Genomic DNA, 14,440 nt, shown 5'->3' with positions numbered 1-14,440 from the left:
TACAGATTCAAATTCAGACATGGATAGAAACCCATAATCTTATTGGACTAGACTATTAGAAATGCTTAATCTATTACAATATTGATATAGATATTATTAAGAAACTAGGCGAATACAAAGTGTTATCTCTTTCAGATAGCATTATGTGTCGTAAAAGATTACAAAATGTCAACTCAAATGAAAAAGAAATAAAAAGTTTTTTTTTTGTTTTGTTTATTATCTATTTTTTTTGTTTTATGATATGTTAAACAAACACAACGCAGCTAAACGGTTTACATGAATATTAAAGTTCATAAATTTTGTTGACCATTTCTAGTTACCATTTCTTAGTTTTCATCCTATTCTTTCCACGAATTTTCTCAAACAGAATTTTCGAGTTTGACCTTTAAAGATGTTTACATTTCCATGACTTCATAACCAGGTTTATTTAATTCATTGGTCATTTAACCAACTTATACCCGTATATATATATATGCACATAATAAAACATTCCATACTTTACAAGAAAGCTGTTGCGAATTTATTAAAACGCTTTTACATATGTAACACAAAATGGGCTGTAAGAGTTCAAAAGAAACAAAACGGGATAACGCCCCCATTCCTCGTAGCGGCTCTCAGGTGACTCAAAGGAAGTTGGATAGGAAGTATTCGACAATAGGCAATGGCTACAAGACGCTTGAACAGGTACCTGTAGTGTTTCAATATCTGTTTGCGCAAAAGCTTAGGAGCTACTAAAAATGAGATGCACGAAATAACTTTTTAAAATGAGGAGATGAAAGTATGTACTACGAAAATTCTCATCGAAATAACTTCTTATATTTTATTTTTTTTTTTATTCCAACCAAATAACTAGAGCTACCGGTGTATAAATTGTGTCAAACAATTAATAAAAGGTAATTATCAAGTTCCGTTTCATTCAAATTGGCGTTATAATATAAACACGTTGGTTATTGTGAAAAAGTATTAAAATATAACAAATAATTAAATAAGTTCTTGATCATAAAACTAAAGTGTCTCTTTTTAACCATCCACAACTCAAATATCGAAATGTATGATAAATCTTGGTAAGCTGGAAATATCATGTCATATTTAGCTTACGATTCGATCCAATTTGAGTACTCAAAACGACTTTTATTTAAATTTTCTAGATACTTTATACCACAGAATTTGAGAATTCTCGTATCAGTATCACGACTTTACAAGATAGCCATGAGATTTTAACCTAAAACCTGAGATCCGAACCAGACCCGACTGATACCCATATGGTTCGGTCATTGGGTCCCCATTTTTTGACATTTCGGGTTTCAGGCCTACTCAGATCGAGCCAAGTTTGACCTGTGTTCATGTCTATTGCAAGCTGAACTATGACATGTCATATGCTTGAAATAACAAAATTTTAACGTTTTTTTCGGTATTGGTTGGAGCCACGCAATGATTAAAAAAAGATAAATTTTAAATATTTGTTGGCTAGTTATTAAAATATACAAAAGTGGATTAGTAGAATGGTTAAAGAAAACAAATAAAAAAATATGTACCAACATGATTATAGATGTTACATGATCAATTTATTTGGTGTATAAATCATAATATCTTTTACATTATGTTTTTGTTCGTTAGGTTGCTTCGGCTCTGACTCAAGAAGGACTTGAATCATCGAATCTTATTGTTGGTATCGACTTCACTAAAAGTAACGAGTGGAAAGGTTGGTAAAAATAGATTACCAACAAAAATCTTGTAGTGATCGACGAGTCGCAAGATGGTGTCAATAGCTTTTACATTTGGATCACTGACTCAAGTTATAAATTTGTGACGCCACATACGTATTTTGTGACTAACTTATGTCGCTCAAAGTAAAGATTTCACAACCTAATCTTTGATACTTTTCTATATAAAAACTAGGGAAGAGGTCATTCAACAAGCGATGTTTACATAGCGTTGGAGTGTCACAAAATCCGTATGAACAAGCAATATCGATCATTGGGAAAACACTATCGGGTTTTGATGAGGATAACTTGATCCCTTGCTTCGGGTTTGGAGATGGTATACAAAATTTTCTTAGTTGTAAGCAAGTAACTTTATAGGTTATTATTAGTGTCCGGATTTTATTTAGACTCATGTCTTTTTTTTCTTTTTTTGTCTTGCACATGTTTTATAGCCTCGACACATGATCAAAGTGTATTCAGTTTTTATCCGGATTCGAGTTATTGCCATGGATTTGAGGACGTTTTGAGACGATATAGAGAAATAGTTCCTCAACTTCGACTTGCTGGTACATTTTCACTTTCCACCTGTAATATTATATAATCTTCTTTACACAAGACCAATGTGCCGCCAAAGAAAAACGACACAATCTGTATATTTGCTATAATATCATTTCAACCGTCATGATTTGTAATAACTATCTGAATCTTGATCAATGCATCAAAATTTATGCAGGGCCTACTTCTTTTGCACCTGTTGTAGAAATGGCCATGAAAATTGTTGAAGAAAGCGGTGGCCAATACCATATTTTGCTGATTATTGCCGATGGCCAGGTGATCTGTCAAATATGCTTTTCGAATGTCATTAACTGTCAAGAAAAATCTAACTCTGTCACAATTAACTATTGGAAAACGAAGCTTATTGCTAAATAAATCCTTAGGTTTCAAGAAGTGGTGATACCAAAAACGGCCAGCTCAGTTCACAGGAACAAAAAACCATGGATGCCATTGTCAAAGCAAGGTAATGTTTCACATTCATGACATTGATCCTTAGCCTCGCAGATACTGATCATTGTTCTTGTTTTTTATGGCAGTAATTACCCGTTATCAATAATATTAGTAGGGGTTGGAGATGGTCCATGGAACATGATGAAGAGATTTGATGACAATATACCTTCTCGAGCCTTCGACAATTTTCAGGTTTGAGACAAATGTGTCACTAACAGAAATCATGGGTGTGTTTGGCATAGGCTTTCTATGAGGTACTTGGAGCTTAAAGTTAATGGCTTAAAAAACCTTATGTTTAAGAAATAAATTTATCAGAGTGTAGCTTTTAGAAGGAAAAAACTGGGAATCTAAAAGCCCCTCGAGCTCCACCTATATATGCCAATTGCCAAACAGTCCATATCTTTGTCCTGATGTCCAACTTTTCGGTGACTGTTTTTTTTGGTTTCCTGCCAGTTTGTGAATTTTACAGACATTATGTCAAAGAATGTGGATGCGTTGACAAAACAGACAAAATTTGCGTTAACAGCCTTGATGGAAATACCGTTGCAATATAAAGCAACCCTTAAGCTCGGTCTACTTGGGTAAAGAACCATTTCGAATAGAATTAGTCTTATAAGATACACAAAGAATAATGTACCTAGCCTAAAAGTCTTCACTTTTCTTTAAATTGTTTATCAGCACTCGAACAGGCTATGCTCCAAACATCGTTCACCTTCCCCCACCTTGTGGCATGAATTTAGAGTTCATGAACACAATCCCTCCTATCGCTCCTCACTATCACCCGTCTCCTAGCGCTCCTCACTATAACCCGTCTATGAGTTCCACTTATGACAATGTAAGTACTCAATAAACTCAGGTGACTTCGGTTCATGATCAGATTTTTCATAATATAACAATAATTGCTGTTTATTCTAGGTCTGCCCCATGTGTCTTGGTAAACAGGGGGAATTGGCTTTGGGTTGTAGGCATCAGCCAAATTTTAATAGACACAATGGGATTTACGGCTAATATATGCTTCATGAAGAATTCTTTTTCTCATTCTTATCGTTATTGTTGGGGACTACCGGACCAGCATATGTTGCCAGCGTGAAGTTAATTTTTTTGAAGCATCGATCTAAACAACTTAAACAAGGCGGTATCTATTGTTTTCAAACAAAAGTTGCAATCTGTCTATACATTTCTGTAGATGATATATATTGAAACATAGCTCAAAGGTTATTGTCATTGTTCTTGTATCATGCCATAGTTCTGTTTGCTAAAAAGGTACAAATTTTAATTCTCTATTTCAAATTGCCGTTACCAATAATTAGAGTCTGTCTCAGATATTCTTACAGTTTGAAACCAGAATCCAACCGAATTCATATTCAACAAAACATTAACCAAAATTGATTTTACGAATACAGCACAACAAAAAATTGTCTGGGTCCCAGATTGGTTCATAGTTGGATCAGATCCGTGTTGTCCAGTCCTGGCAACAAATCTTCAGCAAATGCGTTTCGCCTGTTCCATTTTTGTGTCTCTAGTAACTTGATCTGGGTCTATAATTTAACTCACTGGGTTCTGTTGAACTAAAGGATCATGAGAGTTGCAAAGGGTGAAGTGCAACACCATGCCGAGCAGTAGGTAGGGACCCCCATCGACCTAAACGAGGTTCCTGGGGGAAAGAAGTTTATATACAAGATGAGATTAGTTTACTAGAAAAAGAAGTCGGCAAGGACCAACAATTTCAAGCAACCAATTTGCATTTTGTTTTACTTGTACATCAAATTTTGAGCGGGTGAGCATCATAGTTTGGTCAATACTACACATGACATTCTTAAAGAATTGGACCACAACCACATAGCCAAGTACTTGGTTTTTATTGAGTTTTGACCAAATGAAAAGGGGAAAAAAAGATGCAAGAGTACTAGATAAGTTGTCCAAAATTTGTTGGGAAAAAAGTGGCCAAGTGATGGTTTTCATGATCTGTTAGACAAGTTGTCCAAGTTAACTTGTTCAAACAAAAGTTTAACATATTTTAGTATTAGCGCCAGAACAATGGTTTATTTATAGCAGAAAGTGAAAAAGGACTTTTAGAAGGGAGACGATGATATGTGCACAAAATGATATATCGATACAAACAATTTTTATGCATCACCTATTGTACATGATATATTATGATGCATTATTTTTTTTTGAACAGCAAAAGCAATATCTATATATTAAAATAACAGCAACCAACTAGCAAGATACTAGAGGTTAAAGTGCATGATATATTATGATGCATTATTATACTTGTATCTTCAGTGTATGGATCAGATATTTGTGCACATATCACCTCCAAACATTAATCAATAGATTGATGATTAGATTAGGTCCTAAGCTGAAAGGTCACTAGAAAAGAGGACTAGAATTGAGAAAAGAAAAAACTTTTTGAGACACCCAAACTGATGTTTTTCGGCAGAATATCGGAAATGTATATATACAAGTGTTGTGAGGTTTTATAGCTCAAAGATTAGCATATTTGCAAAAGGTCACCATTTATGTGATTATCTGGTTACGAACCATAAAACTTTAAGAGAAATCAGGAAAAAAAAAATGTTGAGACTTACCTTGCCAACTCCAGCAACCAGAAACTTCCCCGAATTGGCAAATGCCAAAGAATTTACATATCCAACCTATATACAAGTGGATTAATGATGGTACAAAATTAATATAAAATGTAGAAAATCAATTAACTTAAATATTACGGTAACAAAATAACAACACCAATTTTCAAAAAACTAAAATCCGGAAACTTACCAATGGCAGCTCAAAAAGTGGGCGAACACCTTTGCCATCGTTTTCTATTTCCCAAAGACGAACCATACCATTACCAGCTCCTGATGCTGCAAGATCACTGCCTCTACAAACAGCAACAGAACTAACCCAAGAATGGGCTAATGAGCCCGACTTTTCAGGAGTATCGTGTAAGCAATCTGGGAAATGGAACACAAAAAGATTTTAATCAGTATCACAACAATTTAGGTCCTTAATAACCACTGACATAGAAAACTGTAGTAAACAAAAGCAATAGACTCAATTACCTTTAATACAATTTGACATATCATCAATATCTCCTTCATTAACAAGCTTATTTGGGTTCAATGAAGGGTGTGCATTCTTTACAATATGAAGGGGCTTCTTTCTCATTACACTCCAATGTTCAATACTACCATCATCAGAGCCCGATAAAAATTCATCATTATTAATAAAACAGCAACATTCCAATGAAGCTGCAGGAGCTCGAAAGACTAACTGTGACTCCTCAGGAACCTGTTTCGATCCCTCCAAATAGTTTTAATTGCGTACAGATGTAAATCACATTTATATTAAACATGTAAGATAAATACACCGTTTACCTTCCACAAATGCATGGTTCGGTCACGGCCAACAGTCAGCACACGTTCTTTCCTTAAGCAATCGATAGTTAATACATCACTCTGATGACCAAATAATGTTGTTATATAGGATCTGTCTTCTGCATTCCATATCTTGACTGTTCGATCATATGAACCAGAAAACAATTCTGAAGTCCCTTCCCTAAAGGTCAAGCAGGAGATAGGTCCTTTATGGCCTGGAAAAGCCTGCAAAATGATCCCACTGCATATGAGAAGAGTAGTTCAAGTGAAATGATAACAGTAGCAGTTGCTTGACCACAAAGCTAAAATGTCTGGTGACTTGGAAATCATTATCCGTTGATGATCCATCTTACATCTATAGAAAGATGGCATATGTCCGATTAGTACACGTGTCAACTCCAACCGATTGAAGGCAGAAATGGGAAACCCTTACTAATACTTTATTTATAATAGTTCATATATATGCTGTACAGTTTAAAAGCTGACCAAAGCATACTACAACTACATCCATATTTGTCCCCTCACACCAATTCAATTGAAACCATTATCTAATCAGTATTTGTTTTATTCCCGATAAAACATTAATTATTGGAGTACCTAAAAAGGCTGCTGGGGGATGAACCTGGGCGCATACTTTTACCAGTTTTGACCCCCGTACCTAGCTTCAAAACCCATCATGTAAATTACCCTGCTCAAGGTTTTATCAAACAGATAATCAAATAGCGGTCTCTATCCATGTATTTTTCCTTTTTTTGAACGGCCTCTATCCATCTATTTAGATTGATTTGTTTAAGGCTTTCAAACAGCTGTGATAAGAAATACAATTAAACATATTACACGAAATAAATAGCCACTTAGGAAAGCTACAGCTCAGATAGCCAACTCTTTTAGGTCAAATTACTAAACTAAATTTATGGAGCAGAACAACTTGACTTATCAGTGATTTCTTGAATTTTAAATTATGAAAGGATCAACATGGGTTGCGTTTTATCTCAAACAGGTCAAATCCAAATAACCAGCCAAAAGTAAACGAGTCAAAGAGGTTAAAAGTAGGGATGGGCATGGGACTGGTAACGTCCCGACGATACCGATCCCGAAAATGGTCCAAACATAGTACCAATCCCGATCCCACCGGTATCGGGAGGGGAGCGGGATATCGCCTATCGGTAACAAAACCCGATTAGTCCGATTCCTATCTCTATTTCCTTCTTTTTCCTATTTCTTCCCCTTTTAAATGACAGTTTCTTTTAACATGATTGAACAGAAAGTATACGCTAAAACTCATCATAACATGTATACCTGATGCACCACAATTATCATCTGATCTAGGTCACAATAACATTATATGACAAATAAACAAAAGCAGTATGTTTTGACATTTCATATGAAACTCATCATAATATTTATATCTGTACCAACTACGACATAGCAAGCTATCTCAAATTAAAAAATATATATATACAATCACATATTCACATGTCACTTGGTAAGAGTAGTAGAGTACGTCCAAATGGTACCAAAGTGGACTTAATACAATTGGATACTGTAAAACTATTAATGGTAAGAGTAGTAGAGTACGTACAAATGGTACCAAAGTGGACTTAATACAATTGGATACTGTAAAACTATTTTTAAATGATAAGTATAATGGGTTGAACTTTAATTGGGACATAGATAACAAAAGTGGGCTAAATATATTACGGGCCCTTGGGGGAACATCACTACTTTGAGAGTTAGGCCTTTTGCGGGACTTCGAGAATTTCCCGATACCAATACCAATAGGTAATGATCCAGAAAACTCAGGAAAATGGGTACCAATACCAACCCCAATCGTTATTTGGGATATTTTGGCTCGTCCCTAGTTGAAAGTCATTTTTATACAAACGATCATTGTTATTGTGGTTTTTGAATCAGTCTTCTGATCTTAACTACAATTGCAACTATTAACAAATCATAGCAGTACATACAAAAAAGCATTTCTGGATCAACCTATTTGGACCTGGACCAAAAAAAGAAAACTAATTTTGCAACTACGCTATGTACCTGAATATGCTCCCTTGTACGAGTATCCCACAGATGAATGTGTCGATCAAAGCCTCCACTTGCCAAATATCGTCCATCAGAACTTACAGCCAAAGCTAAAACATGCTTACTCCGCTTCTTAGCTCGACCTTGTGGATCTTTAGCTCCATGAGATTTCAATACATCCTCACTGGGCCAAACATATGCTTCTGTCTTACCACTATCAACGTCCCATTGGACAATGTATCCATCTTTTGAAGCTGAAAATCCTTTAGAGTCATCATCTGACAACACCACAGCCGTTACAGACTGTCGGTGTTTCACTAACACTTGAAATCCTTCGTTAGTTTTCGGTGGTTGAACCCTATATATACAAACCAAAACAACAATAATCAGCCCCACAATAACATATCATCCTCTTATTTCTGATAACATGTGATAACAATATTTAAAAGCAGTTACACACATTATCCCGAAACATTTCTGAAAATATATCATTAACCTCGACATTAACTATTTTTTTTTTGTGTATATATATATATATGTACCTCGAAGCGATTAATTTACGAACACGGCCGCTATCTTCCAACTGTTTCGTCTGCAACATTTTAGCAACTAAAGAATCCCTATCACCCCCTTTTTCTCTTCCACCTCTTTCATCAATTTCATCTTCATCTTCTTCTTCTTCTTCCAACTTCGCCGCCGCCAATCTCGCTTTCTCCAACATCACCTCCGCCACTCTCTTCCTCGCCTCCGCCGGCGTCTCCTCCGTCACTTCCTCTTCTCCACCGTCCGCCGCCGCCGCCACCATATCTCCGTCGTCGGAATCACTGCTGTTAATCTCATCGTCTTCGAACTTTTTCCGGCGTTTTTTGTCGCCGTCGAAAAACGGGTCGGGTTTTTCCGACTTGAACCGTTTGTTTTGTGATGTGTTTTTGCCTTTGATTCTTTTGCGATTCATCATGATTGAATATGAAAGCTGTGATTAATTTTTTTAACTTTTTTTTTGGAATTAGGGTTTAAGAGTGATAAAATTAGGGTTTTATTTTATTTTTATTTGTGGGTTTTGGACATTAAAAGGGAAAATGAAAGAGATGATGATATGATACTAGTAGAACTTCAATTGGGCCTATATGGCGATATTTCTGTGTTGGGCCTTGAGATTAAGCTTTAGCCCAACATCCGGCCCGTTTGTGTTTTTAAAAAAGTTTAAACGACTAATGTGTCTGAATGAATAACATTGTCCTCTTTAGCTTAAACAATATGTAGTTGATGTTTGTTAATTAAGTTTAAATTTTATTTTTACTTGGTTAATTAAGTTCAAATTAAACATTCATATTGGATTAAGCATTTCTCTTAGTAAGCCATTAATTCTAATCAAAAAAGTCCTTAGAACCCAGATAGCGTATGATGTAGTGGCGATTGTGGTAGCGGTGGCGGTAGCGACGGTGACAACGGCGGCGGAGAATATTGTACATTATTAATGTAAAACAGGATGGGTTTAGTTTTTTTTTTTAGGTTGGTGATGAATGCTGTAAAATATTTCATTAAATGTATTTTTGATAGATGATATATCTTAAAGGGAAATGATCCCTACACAACACAAATTTACCATACACAACAATATGTGCATTAAATAGTTGTACAGTACAACTGTCTGATGCACATATTGTTGTGTATGGTAAATTTGTAGTACAACTGTCTGATGCACATATTGTTGTGTATGGTAAATTTGTGTTGTGTAGGGATCACCTCCCTATCTTAAATGGTAAGTATGTTGAATGATGATGGATATATAGATATAAATTTTCATTATATGAGGAAAGAGAGAAAGGGGTGATAGATTGATTAGACTAATTTATATATTTTAAAAGTTTTTATTTCTAAATTTTTTTTAATTCTAACATTTCTCATATGTTAGTTACTCTTTCTTCTATTAAAAAACATTTTATATTTGGATCTAAACCACATAAGTTGTATTCTTAGAAAAAATGGAATTATGTATTCGAAAGATACCGAATATATTAATCTATTATGTCTAACTAGACGACGACCTCTTGAATTTGAAGTCGGTGATTATGTTTTGTTTAAAGTGTCCCCGTGGAAAGACGTAGTTCGGTTTGTGAAACGTGGCAAGTTGGGCCCGAGATATATTGGCCCATTTAAAATCCTTGAACGAATTGGCCCTGTAGCTTATCGATTAGAACTTCCTCAAAACTTGAGTGGAGTTCATAATGTTTTCCACATTTGTAACCTTAGGAAGTGTTTGGCCGACCCAACACTTCACGTGCCTCTTGAAGAAATCCGTGTCGATAAAACGTTGAAATTTGTAGAAGAGCCAATAGAAATTCTAGACTGGGAAACTAGGAAGCTTAAGAACACCCGATATACTCTCATTAAAGTGAGATGGCGAGCTAGACGTGGACCCGAATTTACTTGAGAACGAGAAGATTCTATGAAAGCCAAGTATCCTCATTTATTCAGTGAGTCTAGTTAAAATTAGAATTTCGGGACGAAATTCCTTTAACGGGTGAATGATGTAACATTTGTAAAATTTGACCCGTTTGACTTTTATTAAACGTGATTTAACGTAATTTAACGTGATTATTTGATTCTTAAAATGTTGACCTAAACGTGTTGAATGACTCATTCTTCTAGTAGTTTAGATAATTAATTCATTTAAATATGAATTAAAGACGTGTTTTTATGCTAAACGAGACTATGTGAACGTATTGATCGGGTTAGAACGGGAAACGATTTATATGATAACTGGAAATGTATTCGGGTGATCCATGGGTCGACCCATGACCCATGAACCACCCATGACCCAAACTCCCATCCCACCTCTCATTTCCCTTTCCCTATCCTTACACACACACACACACTCCTTTCTCTCTCTAATCTCAAGAACATACACACAAAACACACACTCTCATCATTTCTCTTCAAATTTTCAGATCTAAGACTTCATCTAACATAAAAGGTGTAAGATTTTTGTTAAATAATAATTCCCATCTCTAAACTTCAAGAACTTTGGGTTGAATCAAGTGTTCATCTCATTTTGAGCCCCAAAATCGGATTTAAAGCTTCGGGTTGTTTCGATAAGTGTTTCTTAGCTCAAATCATCATTATGAATTGCTTAACATGTTTCTTGGTCGAATCTAAACATCTTTGGTCATCTTAGTCGCTAAAAATTGAGAATTTGGTGAAGTTAGGGATTTGAATGGCAAAATGGGTCAAAAACTGGGTTTTAGCTCGTTGGATGATATGAATCGAAACTAAAGAGTGGGTTATGTATGAAAACATATATCTAAACTAATACAAACAAGTCTTGGTCGAAATCCGGGTTGAATCGATTGGAAACTAAATTAGGGTTTTTATTATTTGAAATTAGGTTAAAAATCAATTGATTTCAAAAATTATGTTTTAAATCAAAATTATGTTAGGGGATATGTTTGTTTAAATCTATGTGTGTTTACCAAGGATTGAAAATCAGGTTTTGAAGCCTCAAAGTCGAATTCGTGTGTAAATTAGGGTTTAATTGTTCTAGGTCAAAGTTTACTTTAGAAAGTCAACTGTGTTCATCCATCCTCTTGAGCTCAAATCCAAAATTTAGCAAACCTTGGGTTGTTGGTAAGTTAACCCAATCCCAAATCCATCATTTTTATGTTTGTTGTTATGTTCTTGGTCTCTACAATTTTCGGGTCAAAAACTCAAATGGGTCAAAAACTATGGTTTTGGTTATGTAATTAGGTCAAGATCGAAATTGAGGTTTGTTGGGATGAAATGAAACGAATTTATGAGATGTGTTATGTTTAATTTTGTCCAAAATTAGTTATTTACACTTGAAATCGTGTCTTGAAGCTCCTTAAGTCGAATTTGAGGTTGTTGGGGTTTCTTAGAGTTACAAAATGGGTAAAAATGATTTTGGAACTAAATTGTGATGTTTGATTCAAGTATTTGAAGTGGGTTATGTTTAATTCATGTTAATATAAGTTGTTTATGTCCGAAAAATGAGTTTTTAAGTGCTTCCTAAATGATTTTGATGTCAAAATGAAGCTTGGGTGTATGTTAGGTCGGATTGGTGTAGGTTTTAACGGTCGTTAGTTTTGAGGACTGATTCTGACAACAGTTCAGAACAAAGATGAACAAATTAGAACCAAGATCTGTTAGTTTTTAACGACCATTAGTTATAGTCTAGAACCAAGATGAATTAATACTAAACAAGATGAATTAGTCACAACCAAGATGAACTAATCATAACCCAAAATGAACTAGTGACAACCAAGATGAACAAATCAGAACCAAGATGAACAAAATCAGAACCAAGATGAATAAAATCAGAACCAAGATGAACTAGTTAAAAACCATTATGTAAAGTCTTGGTTTAGTCTAGGATGACTTGTAAAGTAACGTAAGCTATAATGTGATGATTTAATGTTGATATAATAGGTTTGTGACCGTTGTGCTCCCCAGTTACCCGCTTAGTCACCTTCTACAAACGCTTAAGGCCAAGGCGAGTTTCGTAGCCCCTACATTTACTTTATTTAGGGTGGAAAGTGTACTCGTTTGTTAAATGCTTGTCGGTTGATACGATTGATTATGATATGAAACGAGATGTTAGTTACCTATTTGCTTGCTTGTGATACTTGTTATTGAAAGTTTATATGTGATGAATAACGTTATGTGGTAGCGTATTGAAACGTTTATTATGTGTATGCATATCCACGTTATGGGTATCTTTATACTCACGTTATGGATTGTTGAATCCACGTTATGGGTATTTCTATATCCACGTTATGGTTATCTCTATATCCACGTTATGGTTATCTTTATACTTACGTTATGGATTGTTGAATCTACGTTATGGGTATCTCTATATCCACGTTATGGGTATCTCTATATCCACGTTATGGGTATCTTTATACTCACGTTATAGATTGTTGAATCCACGTTATGGGTATCTCTATATCCACGTTATGGGTATCTCTATATCTACGTTATGGGTATCTTTATATCCACGTTATGGGTATCTCTATATCCACGTTATGGGTTGTTGAGCCCACGTTATTGAACGTTATTAATCTTCGTATATCGTTAACAGTTGCTATCCTAACACTTGATTTTTGTTACAAAAACCTACGAACTCACCAACTTTATGTTGACATGTTTTAATACACTTTTCAGGTGAACAGGTAAACCAGAGACGTATTGGATGATTGCTTGATTGTTTGCATGCTAGGATGGACTTGGACTATTTCTCGGATCCGTGATTCGTAGTTCCCGTTTATGGGTTATGCTTAGAATCATTTACCATCTTTTGAACCATTATTTTGTAAACGTTTGATGGGCGTGCTCCTTATGCATTATTTCTTTATCCGGTATTTGTAATTGAATGATTTGAACGGATTGTCCAATCCTTTTATGCATTTAGTTTGGCTTTACTTAATTTCCATGTCGTGTTGTGCTTTTCTTGTGATATCCCATTATTCCGCCTTGTTGGGGTGTTACATAGTTGGTGGTAGTTGGTCATGAGATATTTCAAGTCTATTATAGATTGATCACACAATGAATGCTTCAAGTCTATAGATCTCACACATTATATATTTCAAGTCTACGGTAGTTAGGTCACAAATACGGTAATAACATCATATAAACATTTTGATTGATTACCTTTTGAAATGTTAAAAAGAAATAGGTCCCTTGTAATCACTATATACACTTTTCTTCATCATCAGTTATACCCACAACTAAATTTACAAAATTCAGGTATGAATTTAAGAGTAACTTTTTGTTGCATATCATAATGAATTATTATTCAATTTTTTTACTTTGCGTATTTTTATTTGTTAATTTGATTATCAATTAGCAATCACTTCATTATTAATGTAAAAAACTTTTATGTTTGACTTTAGGATATCCAATTGTTTTAGCGATTGTTCTGCATCCCAGTTCAAGAATAATGAGCTTTTTACTTAAAACATTAGAAACATGATTACGTTGTGTAGGCAATTCGACTTTGTGTGTTCTGCACAACAAATGTAAACACTATTGTCTAATATAAAGTAACTTCTCAAATTATACCCATTAATTGAATAAGAGAACACCATTCGCCATTCGGTCCTTAAGTTTTTTAGTTATTGACATGGATAAATATGGATAAATGCATGAAAGATTGGTATAAAGTTGGTGGTATTTGGATCATGAGATACTCGAGTCTATAGTAGATGAATAATACATTATATACTTCACTTATATGATAGATAGATCACACATTCTATACTTCAACTTTATGATAGTTAGATCACAAATAAGGTAATAACATGATAT

General features: G+C 34.7%; 2 protein-coding genes across 2 annotated transcripts; one reads left to right on the top strand and one right to left on the bottom strand.

Annotated features, from left to right (window-relative positions):
• Nucleotides 1–457: 457 nt before the first annotated feature.
• Nucleotides 458–3,928, top strand: LOC122596141 (E3 ubiquitin-protein ligase RGLG1-like). Its single transcript, XM_043768667.1, has 10 exons — nucleotides 458–684; nucleotides 1,618–1,702; nucleotides 1,900–2,040; nucleotides 2,156–2,269; nucleotides 2,437–2,534; nucleotides 2,642–2,721; nucleotides 2,795–2,900; nucleotides 3,162–3,289; nucleotides 3,387–3,543; nucleotides 3,624–3,928. The coding sequence occupies exons 1-10, from the start codon at nucleotides 553–555 to the stop codon at nucleotides 3,714–3,716; spliced, it is 1,134 nt and encodes a 377-aa protein (XP_043624602.1). The 5' UTR covers nucleotides 458–552; the 3' UTR covers nucleotides 3,717–3,928.
• Nucleotides 3,929–3,959: 31 nt separating this feature from the next.
• Nucleotides 3,960–9,156, bottom strand: LOC122596139 (U3 snoRNP-associated protein-like EMB2271). The gene is made up of 7 exons (XM_043768666.1): nucleotides 8,659–9,156; nucleotides 8,132–8,474; nucleotides 6,089–6,313; nucleotides 5,774–6,002; nucleotides 5,490–5,665; nucleotides 5,300–5,365; nucleotides 3,960–4,362 (listed from the first exon to the last, which is right to left on the bottom strand). Exons 1-7 carry the CDS (start codon nucleotides 9,072–9,074, stop codon nucleotides 4,285–4,287), a joined length of 1,533 nt encoding a protein of 510 aa, XP_043624601.1. The 5' UTR covers nucleotides 9,075–9,156; the 3' UTR covers nucleotides 3,960–4,284.
• Nucleotides 9,157–14,440: the final 5,284 nt, after the last annotated feature.

This window comes from Erigeron canadensis, chromosome 4, assembly GCF_010389155.1.
Source record: "Erigeron canadensis isolate Cc75 chromosome 4, C_canadensis_v1, whole genome shotgun sequence".
Lineage (NCBI taxonomy): Eukaryota > Viridiplantae > Streptophyta > Magnoliopsida > Asterales > Asteraceae > Erigeron > Erigeron canadensis.
The sequence above is the reverse complement of the archived record's forward strand: the minus strand, read 5'-3'. Positions and strand labels throughout refer to the sequence as shown.